The 12,750-nt window shown below is 50.7% G+C and overlaps 1 protein-coding gene across 1 annotated transcript in view; it reads left to right on the top strand.

Moving 5' to 3' along the window:
* Positions 1-12,466, top strand: part of NALF2 (NALCN channel auxiliary factor 2) — a 38,441-nt gene extending 25,975 nt beyond the window's left edge. The window contains exons 2-3 of the mRNA XM_068957225.1: positions 8,156-8,327; positions 9,025-12,466. Of these exons, the coding sequence (XP_068813326.1) occupies positions 8,156-8,327; positions 9,025-9,443 (591 nt within the window). The 3' untranslated portion in view covers positions 9,444-12,466. The remainder of the gene's footprint in view (positions 1-8,155; positions 8,328-9,024) is intronic.
* Positions 12,467-12,750: the final 284 nt, after the last annotated feature.

The raw sequence follows: 12,750 nt of genomic DNA, 5'->3' as shown, positions 1-12,750 counted from the left end.
CCTAAAAGAAATGGGGCAACGGGACACGGACGTTCACACGGGGCAACAGGATTGTGCAAGGGGCGAAGGAGCCGCTTTGTGCTGCCCCACCGAAGTGGGCTGGCAGCATTAAATAGCCCAGGGGGGCAGGCTGGGGACCTCGTGACCACGTATGGGTCTCTGTTTCCCTCTGGGCAAATGAGCAACCAAGAAAAGGAAGGTCAGAGGCACCAGGGAAATCCCGGTGCCTAAACAGAGTTTCTAGGAGCAGGAGCAGAGCATGGGGCTGAATGAGGCCGGTGGATCTTTGTCACAAGGTGAGCGACTGCAATGTCCGGGGAGCTGAAAGCACCTGCTCAACCCACTCCTGTGGCTGAGGTATCACTGATGTCTCTCTCTTGCAAGGATTTACTGGTGTTTAATAAGCTGCCAGCTCTCAGCAGTCTTTCACTCCATTTTCATTTAATTCCTAAGAATGACGTTATCTCTGAGACCCCAACCATCTGCCAAATTTGCCTGAAGTGAGCCAACAGGGCAGAAATATTTTAGGGGGAAAGCATACAAATGCATGTGGAGTCTGCTTACATGGACTGTGTTTCCACAGGAAACGAGGATGAAAGCGAGCTTGTCCTTACCTACTGCTCTCGAGTCTTCTGTGACAACTGCCTTTTTTGGCCTGTGGGACCAAAGCAGTGATTGCTAGAGCTAAAAGCCTGATCGGTAACAGTTTAGGCAAAAACCAAGGCCTTACAAATCTGTCCGTGCTCTGTCATTTGGCCCAGTGTAGGACTTGGTCATCCCTGTGTTACGTGTGTTTATGGGGTAGGAACCCTGTGTATGGGACCTGGGCTCTGGAAACCCTGAAGGACTGCAGCCGCTCCTTCAGCTCGTCCTGCAGCCAAAAACGTCTCCTGTGGGAAACCCGGCCAACCTCGGCAGCAGGCACTGGCTCTGGGTGACCCATGGGAACCCACGTTAGTCAGACAAACGCTTCAGCTGCAGCTGGGGAAGACAGACTGGTCGAGCTGTAGGAGACAGCAGTGCTGGCTCCACCATCCCAGGAAAACCCCTCCAGAAGATTCACATTGCAAATGTTAGCTTGGCTTTCAAAGCCTGTTTTTCCATTCCTTCTAGCATGGCTGTGACCTGGGGAGCCTTTTGCAAGGTGGCGGGGTCCCCACGATGCCCCGCGCGCACGGAAAGCCCTGTGGCGCAGGCACTGGTGGTGTCCAGCCCTTGGTGGGGGGCCTGGCTGCTCGTGGGCATCCCACATGGCACGCAACCGCTCCAGTGAGAGACGAGCAGTCTAGCAAAGGGCTTTGCAGGGATTAAGGGAGACCACAGACTGCCTGGTTTAGCTACAGCTCAGAGGAAAGTGTCTTGCCCTTCCAAGCCAAGATCGACTGTCACGTCCTCTGGGGGTCTGTGTTTGGCAATAGGTGCCTTTATACCAGCAAGAGAGTGACAAAGCAAGGGAGCTTAGAAAGGAGACACAAATGATTAAAGGGCTGGGAGAGAGACTTACAGGAAATGTAAGAGAGTAAATCAGTCGAGCTTGCCTAAGTTATGACTAAATGGGGAGTATGATACATCTGCAAATATTAGAAATGTGTAAACACAAAGAAAGGAGAGGAATGATTTATGGAATGATTGAAGGGAATGAACTTTTGGATGGAGAAATGTAGGTCAAATATCACAGAAAATTTGTAGGCAGCAAGGTACGCTGTTCGCGGCGGCAAGATAACCTCCCCAGGAAACCTCCCCATTGATTGAGGTGTTTGACACGAAGCCAGATGAGGTCCTGAAAAACAGGCTGAATGCAACAGCTAGCCACGAGGGATGGATTCAGTATTTCCTAAGTGGTCCTTCCACCTCTCTCCAGGGCTGCAGACAGGCGCAGAGCTTGCATGGGGCTGGACCTTGCGGTAGTCCCGAGGTGAAACAGTAAAGAGTGCGGGCTGTGCTCTCCTCCAAGCTGGCCCTCAGGGCAGGTTGGCTGGGGCCGGTGGGATGGGAGGAAGGCTTGCTGCAGGCAGCACTGTCTGGGTTGCTTCAGCCTTGCAGAAGAGTGACTCTGCGGATGTTCTTCCTCTCTTGTCAGCACTTCCGTGTCCCTTTGGCACCGGCAAATAATTTAACCCAAAAGGAAACAGTGCAACAGAGAATTGCACTGCTGCTCAGCTGTTCGTTGCATCTCTGCATGCTCCTAGAAGGCTCCACTATGGGGCTCTTGCCTTCTGCCTGTGATCTCCAGGCCCTGCAGCAGCTGCTTGTCCTGGTGGAGGGGGAAACACACAGTACTGGTGCTAGTCAGTTTATTGACTTTGGACCATGTTTGTTGCAAATTTAACCTTTTTCCTATTCATGAATTGTTTGTGGATGGGTGCTGGGTTTTGTCATTGTCTGTGCTACCAGGTAGGGTGTGCAGCAGAGTTTTTGTGAGCAAATACAACACTGTGAGCTGTTCCTAAACTATCCACTTAACCTATTTGCTATTTATTATTCATAACCATGGAATATCAAAGAGTGTGTGCAAAAGAGAGAGTTAAGTGGTAGGACATTGTTGTTGCTATATGGTTGGCAGGCTCGTTGAACAGAAAAAGCCCAAATGATTAACAACAAAAAGTGAGTAGCAAGTTGTCTTTTTCTGCTACATATCTTGATTCTTGTCAAATTTGCAGACTGTTCAGGACCTATGAATATTTTCACGTGTATTTTGTGAATACACCTTGCACAGCCAGCGGCTTGCACAGAGCAGTGAGCTGATCTCCTTGCTGACACTGAGGAATCACTTGCACTCTTGCCTGGCGCGCACAGCCCTGCGAGACCAAGGCCTCCAGGGACCCTGGCAAAGCAGAGGTTGCCCAGCAGCCCACAACTGCATCCACAGAGCAGGGGCTTTTATTAACGCTGCTCTTCAAAACATGCTTGTGGCCGGGAAGTTGAGGAACCTGCTGAGGAACCAGGAGCTGCCCCGAGTCCCTGAATGGTTTAGCAAGCGGCAGATATGAGTAGTGACACATGTCAACTTGTGCAGTGATCATCTAATGTCAACAAACAGCCCACGGGGAACTGCCCGGGCATAAACCAGTCAGGTCTTGCAGCAGGTGCTGTAAAAGCTTAAAGAATACAATAGAGGATCTGAGTTTTCCCTAGTGTTTTACAACTCTTTTGTTCATTCTATCTCACTGAAACTTCTCCGCTACAGATATTTTAAGTCTAAAGGACCTTCATGATCTTCTAGACTGATTTCTGGCCTGACACGCGTCATAGAATTGTACCCAGCGAATTCTGCATCCAGCTCTGTTGCTTATGGTTTAGTTAATATATCCAGGTTTTAATCCTGAAAATTTTATAATTTAGGGCAGAATTCATCTCATCCAACTTCAGCCATTTAAAATTCAGGGATCTAATCTAGCTGTCAAAAATCCTCTACAGTCAACAGAGAAAGAGAGCAGCACCTCCAGCCCCATCTGTGGCTGGGGTGGTCAGGGTACCTGTCTTGGGAGGGATTTATTGTCCTCAAGATGCCCTCTCTCTGTTGACTATAAAAGCAGCCTGAATAACATAGATCAAGCCCTAATTTTGCAAAGATCAACATTAGGTAAATTAACCCTATCCTGCATGTTTTAAAACTCTAGTAGAGCTAAAAACCTGGTGGAAAATGTATTTCATACTGATTTCCACAGGACTTTTTGATAAGGGCAGGTCTGTTCCTGCTGTGCCTGGGGCAGGTTCTGAGCCCAGAACCTGTGCAGCAGCACACGCTGTTCCTCTGCCCTCCTGGTCTGCTTTCATCTGTATGTTTGCTCCTTTCCTTCTTCCCCTGCTTTGATAGCAGGGCGGGAGCCCCTGCAGGTTTCCGGAGGAGTGAGATGCAGCAGGATACATGTGCCCTCTAATGGGCAAAATGAGAATACAACTTCCCTGAGCTATCCAATACAGAAATTCCCAGCAGGGCAGGATGCTTTGTTCCCAGAAAACGCTCAGGGAAGCTCTGTTGTTGTTTGAGGACCCTTCGTACGGCTTCTTTCTAGAGTTGGTTGCCAACAAGGGTTTCTCTCATAGTGTCCATTTCTCACAGGGGTTCCCTGGTTGCCCTGGCAGGCGTAATCCAGAGGTTAGCTCTGGAGACTGCTAGCAAATGTTGCAGCGCGCTACCCTTACAGTGTGTGAGGGGGAGCAAAGCAGAGGGGAGCTGGTTGTTTATGAATGTTTTTATCTACTTATCTCAGTTGGTGGCATCCTTAGGATGGCCCTCCCTGACTCTTTCCACCCTTTATGGCTATTGTAGAGCATGTCTCTGGGGCGAGGGTCTCTCTGTTTTTCTCCAGATTACACGCACAGCTGTACAGTGTTGTACAGAAGCAGGGACTTGCCAGGCTGGACCAGAGTAAAGATGCATCCCATCTAGTTAAGGATTAAAGAGCTCTTAGAGCTCTTTCTGTCCTCTCTAGTCAGCAGATGGTTTGAAGCACATTTTATATCTTCTGCTTTTCCATCTCCTCTATTGTAATGCATCATTATCTACTGACATATCTATCCCTCCTTTATGTCCTGTTAAGGTCCCATTGAAGAGCAATGATGGATACTCATTTCCCTAATGAGAAAAACTAATCGCACTTGCTAAGTGTGATGTGTCAGCCCCACTGAGTGATCCTTCTTCAGGAGGATCCTCCTGACTCCCCGCTGCTCTGTTGCTGCTCATGTTGTCCCCCCCGGGGACTAGAGGCTATTAAGGAAGATGCATGTTAAAGCTCAAGTTGTGGCAGTCTCTGGAGTGCAGGTTGTGCAGAAGAGCAGACCTTGTCTTCAGGTCTATGAGACTGGTCCCACAGCTTCACCTGCAATGTGTTCCTTGTCCAAGGAGAGGAAAGAAGGGGGTGAATATCAGCCTGCTGTGCTCGGTGGTGGAGGGAACATGAGGACTGTGGATTTGCTGGTGCGTTCAGTACCACAGGGTACAGGTGGAGCTGGCTGGTCTCCAGGCTGGGTAGAGGATAGTTGCAGTTACGGTTCTGCTAGTGAATTTGACGGGCTCAGCTGTAACGATCCCATAAGGCTGTAATGAGTCAGTTCACCTACAAGCTTCTGCTGCCCCTGGTGTGTCTGGTGGCAGAGGGATGCCTTGCGCAGTTTTGCATCATGTATCCATTTGCTGCTTCTCTCTCATGCTCAGCAAAAGGGATAATGCAGCCCGTAGCACAGCCCCAGGCTCCAAGCTAATAGACTTTCAGTGTGGTTGGATGGCACCAAGGGAGCTTGTCCTGCTGCTGGAGCACATGCTAATTTGGAAGGCTGGTAGGAGCTTATTTGCAATCTCTCCTATGGGAAACCTCCAGCACGTCTTAAACGCTGACCCCAGGGTTGCCCAACAGCAGAGCAGGAACCGTCCCTCCAAGCCGGCTTGTCAGGCCCCTGATTTCTCCTGGTGGCTCGGGGCCAGACCTCGCCATGCCTGGCTGGCACTAGCTGCAGCTCTGACGGTGGTGGCCTCGCTTCCGAGGCTCTGCAAACTGCCAAGAGCCCGCAGGGCTGGACGAGGACTTTGACGCGCCTAGAGCCATGCTCGTGTCCAGCAGGAACCTTGGGGGCACCTCTCATACAGAAGTCGCTTTGGACTGCTGGGGCCATGGCAGTCCGAGAAGGGATTTAGGAAGGAGCGTGATGATGGCATCTGGGAGGTGAGCACACCCTGCTCACCCCCATCTCCCCTTCCTCCTGGGGCTGCCACCACGGCTTGGGGAAATAAGCTCAGGCAGGTTCTCATCCAGAACAAGACCTCGAAGCTCCCTCTCCCCGTTGTGTCCTCAGAGTCTGATTACAGAGTCAGTCCCTTCTCTGGAGCTGTTCCACTTTGTCTAAATAATTAACATCCAACAGGCCAGAAAGAAAAAGCAGAGCTGCAGCTGAATTCCCCACATCCCGGCTGAACACCTTGACCACAGCGCTATTAACTGCTCTGAAATGCTTACTCCCTGTATTGCGTCCTGATCCCGATTAAATTTTTTCTGATGAAAGTTTCACCAAAACTAACATGCTTCTATGAAAATTCTCATTTTCATAAATTGGCATTTTCCAAGGGGGGGGAAAAAAAAAAGACATAAGAAAACAACTTGCCAAGCATTTCCCAACCAGCTTTAGTCCTGAGACGTTGCCATGGTCCAAACAAATGATGATAAGGATCTATGCAAAACATGGGGAAACAAAGAAGAGATGTTTTTAAAGCCTCCAAAAATTAAAAATCCAGCTGGAAGGAGCAGCACGAGGTTTACTCCAACTGCTCTGAGGGGGGGAAATTTATTCCCTTTGACTCACAGGGAGTTCTTTCTAGTTGATTTCAAAGGAAGTTGCATGTGGTCATTAGTGTGACCTCAGTTTTGTAGCTAGTGCCTAGATATATTCATAGAAGAGCTGGAAATGCCGCGGAGGGTGCTCTTCTTCCCACTGCTGTCATGGATTTCTTGCAGCCTGAGGAATGACTGCTCACCACAAGAAACAAGAGATCTCGCTTTTAAATCATTTGAAGACAAACTGTTTCTCCCCTATGTGATTCTCGGAAGCTCAGGACGATGCCGGAGACGCAGTCCCAGCGGAGCCGTCGGTGGGCTTTCCCTGGGCAGCCCCAGAGCCCGATCCCCGAACCAGGTGCCAACCCACCCCAGGGCTTAGCTAGAAGGACACCACCTCCACGCTCCTCCGTTTGCGCTTCAAAACGTGTTTTCTCCTGGTGAGAAGGGCCACCTCTCTCCGCTGCGGATGAAGGGGCTTTCCATGCCCTGCTCCTGTGCGGTTGTGTCTCTGGCAGAGCAGGCCAGCCAGCCTGCGCTGCGAGACCCAGGGGAGAGGAGGGACAGCAGAGCTGACAGCCCTGATGGGCAGAGTTTATGCCACCTCCTCTGGTCCTAAATTGCAGGCTAGCCACCAGGTAGCTTTTCTTTCTGGAAATTGTGCAAAGGGCAGCTCTAACCAGCTAAAAGGTGAGTTCAACTTTCTATTTTGGGAGACCACAGGAGCATTTATAGCAGTGGGTAAAGCATTGTTTGGTGTATGTAGCTATCGAAATCTGCCTATAAAATGAAGCATTCCTTATGAGAGTTGCCCATTTGAGCCAGAAGAAATGGCATGGGAAAAAGTGCGAGATTTCTGTGAATTGGGAATCCCCCAGAACCAGGTAGTTTGGTGCAGAAGATGAAAAAGACTTTGTTCTGTGACAGAAAATGATGAATCCGAGGCGTCTGTAACAGCAGTGTGCTCTCATTACCAGAGCTCGGCACAGCAGCTAGCTGTGTCCCAGCAGTGCCCATATGCTTCTGACGGGTGGCTTTTCCAGTAGTCAGAGAGCTTTGGAAATTGCCAAAAAAGATTAGTCTGCAGTCTGTTTTGCAACCCAGCACCCAGTGTTCAGAGCTGATGGTGACCAGGGCGAAGTGCGTTAGAGGAAGCATGAAATCCGCAGCCTGCCCCGGAGCGTGCAGCACCCTGAGAGGTAACCCCAACACGAAAGGCTCGGGAATCCCCTCAGTTTGGGCACAGCAGACGTTGGCCTGGCTTACGCAAGTGCATGTACCTGCGTTTCCTCCCTTGGTTACTGGTTTGCTGAAGAGGTGCTCGCAACGGGCAGACACCATAGTCCCATTTGGCTTCCTGGGCTCCCGTCCTGTTTGTCTCTGCAAGTCCCTGGCCGGGGCTGAGTACTGCAGCGTTGAAAGATGCACGCGCACTCAACGAACAGTATTGCTTAGCCGTCTGGAGGTTCCTCCTCGGCCTGATCTCAGGGAAGAGAAAATGCAGTAGTTGGTCTCGAAGAGGAAATTTTTCATGCAACAAACAAAGCTCTTGGGCCTCCAGTCCCAGAAGAGTTGCTGTGATCTGTTACGATGCCCCAGTGCCCATCTGTAGGGGACATTAGTCCATAGTGTTAATTTGCTTTACTTTGGTGGTTGTTGTAGGTCGTTAGGTGAATTCCACAGTCTCTAACACCTTAATGGTTTCTTTTAATAATGAATAGAGTAAGTAACCCAGACGTATTGACAAATGTTTCTTGAGTGAGCTAAGTGAGGTAAGAGGAAATCTCTCCTTCCCTTTCACCCCTGCTCAGAACCAAGCTTCTGTGTTGCTTTGGCTGCCCAGGTGTTTGTGGAGGTGACATTTCCCTCTCGGTGACTTCCTTTAGGCTGTCTACAAGGCCTGGCTGTGCTCCGAGTATTTCAACGTGACACAACAACAGTGCCGACACCGGATCCCATGCAAGCAATACTGCCTGGAGGTGCAGACCAGGTGCCCATTTGTGTTGCCGGACAATGACGAGCTGATCTATGGAGGTTTGCCTGGCTTCATCTGTACGGGTAAGGAGGTCCTGGGAGCAGGCAGGCGTCCCAGGAGCGGTCGCGTGGCCCCTGCACCCCTTGGGCGGTGGAGGAAGCGCCAAGAGATGGGCTGGGGGCGATCGCCGAGCCTGTGCCTGCAGGCCTGGCGCTGGTGAATCCTACAGCGCTTTAGAAGCTGTATGGCAGATTTGGAAATCTTTTTTTTTTGGGGGGAGGGGGTGGGGAAGGCAGAGAGAGGAGGAGGCGGGTACAGTGTGGAAATATATGAAGCACTTTACTGACTGCTGAAATGTAAGCATTTAACAGAGACCCAACAACAGGCTGACAGCTTAGCAGAGGAAATGAAAACCCTACCCCTAACCGAAACCTAAAGAAACCGTTTAACGGGGCTGAAGGAGGCTGGATGAAAGCATGGCCGGGATGTTGAACTGAACTGCTGTGCGCAGTGCCTGGGGAGCTAGCGGAGGTCGGGAAGCATGGCGGCACTGCGGTCTGTCCGCGTGCGTCTGCCGCAGGGGCTGCTGGCCCAGCCGGGGGCCCTGGCAGGGACCCTGCCTGGGGAGGCGTCTCGGTGTCCCAGGTCTCCGGCGGGACGTGGCCTGCACCCTTCTTGCCCGCGGTGCGTCGCTGGCAGGTGCCGGGCTCGCTCCCCCCCACGGCCCACGCCACGGCGCGGCCCGCTGACCCCCTCCCTCCCCGCTGCCTGTTTTGCCAGGGTTGCTAGAGAACCAGCTGCCCGACGAGGAGGCCAAGTGCTGCGAAGTGCAATGGGACTCCTGTGACCGCCCACCAGACAGCAACTACAACACATCCCCCAAATCCACAGCGTCGGAGTCACTCCATTACCACCGCCACGACCCTCACCTCCATCACCAGCGGCAGAACCACTATCACCTCTACCACCACCACCACTACCACCACCAGTACCGCCAGCCCCACCCGCCATCTCTGCTGCCCGTCTCCGCAGGGTCTCGCCTCGGCAACAGCAGACTCAAACTGTGCATCCTGGTCCTAATGCTTCTCCACACCATGGTGTCCTTCTCGAGTGTGCACAGCAGCAGCGGGGCGGCCGGTGGAGGGCTGAGCTTGGAGGCCCTGCCCGCCGTGGATGAGAGCGTAACGCGAGACGAGTGACACGGAGGGGAAAGGAGGTCTCCAAGAAGAATGCCAGATCTTTTTCCACTAAGGGGGGCACATGCTATTCCTCCAATGGGAGGCACGGGATTGGGGGTGACGCACACATACACACCCCCACACATACCCCCAAGAGCTGCTCGCCGCGGGGCATCCCCGTGATGAAGAGTCTCTAATGCGCACAGGGCTGCGGGACTCGGCTTTGAGAAGGGTTCGGTCAGAAGCAGCCCGGCAGCTCCGCACGTCCGGCCTCGTAGAGGTGCTGGGCACCGGCGCGAGAAGGTACAGCAAAGGGGCAGGGAGAACGGAGGGGGTCCCTTCGCAAGAGGTCTCCCCGATGGGATTGCCGCAGATCTCCCAGCTGCCTGCCAGGGGTGCCATGTGGCACCCACCTTACCTGCCACCTAAATGCCAAGAGTTTAAAAATCAGCCTAACCCCAATTTCTTTCCTCCTCTGTGTCTAAAGCCCAGCACCCTGCATTCGCCAGTTGCCAGGCAGGGCGCGGAAGCAGCACCTCTCTCCAAATCCTTGCCTCTCTCCTATCTGGGGGGAAAAAAAAAAAGGCAACTCAAAGGCAGTCCCTGTCTTTCGTGGAAGAGTGCAGATCCTTCAGCATGGCATTCCTGACCAGACAGCCCGGCCCAGGCTTATGCTTTTGCTGAGAGGAGTTGTGGTATAGGAATGGGAAAGTGTTATGCTACGCTCTCTGTCCTGCGCAGGGTTCGTCTCGGTCAGGTCTTTACCTCCTTCCTCCAGCTTGGCTCTCCCACTCTTCTCTGGTACAGGGAGGTGGAGAGGGAGAGAGGATGGGGTGGAGCAGGCAAAGATGTTCCCAGGGTTCCTGATGTTCCACTTTGCAATGTAGCCTGATGATTTCCTTTAACCCTTTTTGTTTTCTTTTTTGCTGTCTTTCCTCATGGGAAGGGTTTGTCTCAGAGGAGTTAGGGAGATGTGACTCTAGTGGTGCACAGGCTAAGCTGAGGGAGACTTCAAGTTTGTAGCTGGCTCAAGAATAATAACAATTGGATAAAAGGCTTCAAAAGGCATCTTTCCATGCTTCTTGGCTACAATTCATGTAGGAGATGGCATAAGGACTGAGCAGAAGGACTGGAGAAATCCAGCTTGTGATCTAGTGTCTCCCACGCAGAGAACAGGCGATAATGAACCCCAGCTGGAGAGGAGAGTATTTATGAGTACTTTTTATCAAGAGCTACTTCCCTGATCAAAAAATTTATAGGAGTCCTGCTGAGACAGCTGGACTCAGATGGGCAAGGTGCTGTCTGGTGCAGCCTAAATTGACTCACTTTTTTTGAACTCAGTTTATCCAGATATTCAGCCTCAAACAGGTATGAGATCCCGACTCTAATATGGGACTTCCAAATCCTCCATCCACCCACTAGGAACTATACTCAGAATAAATGTTGGAAGGTGGCGTGTGGGATACTTCACTGTGCATCCTGCTGCGGACAGGTAATCTTCTCGTGGGGCCTGTTTTCAAGGCTGTTTCTCTCAGTTGCTCGTTATTGTACTGTGCCAAGTTGGTACAATCTAGCAAGAATGAATGATACTGTGAGAGGCCAGGATGGAAACAAGGAAAATGAACTAAACTGGGAATGAAGAAAGAACTGAGGATCAGATATTAGAGAAAAGAAAGTTCATTCTGGATATGGGGTGAGGGAAAAGATGAATATGTGTTTTAACCCTGTGGTAGTGGTGTGAGGTGAGGTACATGGAGATGGGGAAGCAGGTTGCAGTCAGCTGCAAAATGTCTAAATCACAGTATGGATGTAAACCTGGTCATTTCCTGTAGAGGAGAAAGTGTGACTCTTCTTCTACTTCTAGACTGCCTCTTCACAGATCCCCTACAGCAGAGCACAGATTGGCCTTTTTGTGGTCCTGCTGGTAGGCAGGGGCCAAGCAAAGAGGAATATTTTGCTGCATCTCAAACCAATCCCAGATCCCTGTGAGGGTCAAAAAAGTCGCAAAGTTCAGGACTGAAAATGTTTCGTGTTTTCTGGTCTGTTGAGGTGAAGCAAAAATGAGCAAAGCACCATGAGAAAAGCTACTTCCTACCTGGCTGGAAGGGAAGTACCAGGACTCTCATGGGGAAGACTGGTTTCCTGAAACTTCCAGCCCATTTCCAGACCAAAGATGCTCTGAAAAGCAGCTGAATGTTTGACTTCTGCTTTGACTTGAATCTCAGAGCTTTGGGGTGATGTTTACACGTTATCAGTTACATGTTACCAAAGTCCTGCCAATACAAAGCCTGTGAACTCATTGTCCATTGGTCATCAGGCACTATGTGGTAAGGTTAATATAACTAGTTTTCAGAGAAGATGCAGAGAGTGTTTCCCAAGCAGATTTTATTGCTGTTCCTAACTGGAACAGGTAGGACTGTTCTTGTTTGAATATTCATAACAGCATCCATATATTTTCAGTCTAGTTTACACAGATCTGAGAACCAGTACATGCAACAGTTTAGCAAATAGGAATCTGACTTTTTTTGTTTGCTCTGTTGCTAAAGTGTAGCTGCTTTGATGAGTAGCAAAAGCATACAGCTAGACCAAAGGAGGTAGCACAGTCATGTTCCTGTCTCAAGACAACCGGATCCAGTCCATTCTTAAGGAAATTGGATTTTTCATGTACTGCCAAGAGTTAAGCTGATTCCAGGCATCAGAGATAGGCTGAATCCAATCTTTAAGCAACTCATCTAGAGAGAGAGGAATAGCCCAGTGTGATGCGTCAGCAAGTGGCCCTGAGTCACTGGCCCTGTTCATTGTCTGCTGTGGAGTCTGCTCCGATGAGACAGCGCAGGACCCAGAACCTGCTCTGCCGCAGGTAGCATGGCACTGTGGCCTCTCTGTTTTGCCCCACATGTGTGCAAGCCATATCATATGAATCCTGTAAGTGCGAATCTGAGCCTTGAGGGGCAAGAGTCATTGTGTCCACCCTGAAGCTCTCTTGCGCTGCCAGAGACCAGAGCAATGTACACATGTATTAGCATAAATAAGAGTCTGGACTTGTATGGTCTCCTATGACACTGAATGTGATGGCACAAGGAGTTTCTGTGCCAGCATATGTACTATGTGATGTCAAGAGATGAATGAATGCTGCAGAGCTTGAAGGAATGAAGTCAAATAACCCAGGCGTGTGCACCAAAAGGAGCTCAGGAAGGTTGGCCTAGTTTTGCTGGAATAACCTGAGAGCTATGAGAAATGTCTTTACCATACCTAATATCAGATGATGAGCTTCATCTCAGGAGGCAGGGATCCCTCACTACATCCCAGTGAATGATCTGAAAGCTGA

Source organism: Struthio camelus, chromosome 11 (genome assembly GCF_040807025.1).
Source record: "Struthio camelus isolate bStrCam1 chromosome 11, bStrCam1.hap1, whole genome shotgun sequence".
NCBI lineage: Eukaryota > Metazoa > Chordata > Aves > Struthioniformes > Struthionidae > Struthio > Struthio camelus.
Note: the sequence above shows the minus strand (reverse complement) of the source record. Positions and strands in the feature narration are given on the sequence as shown.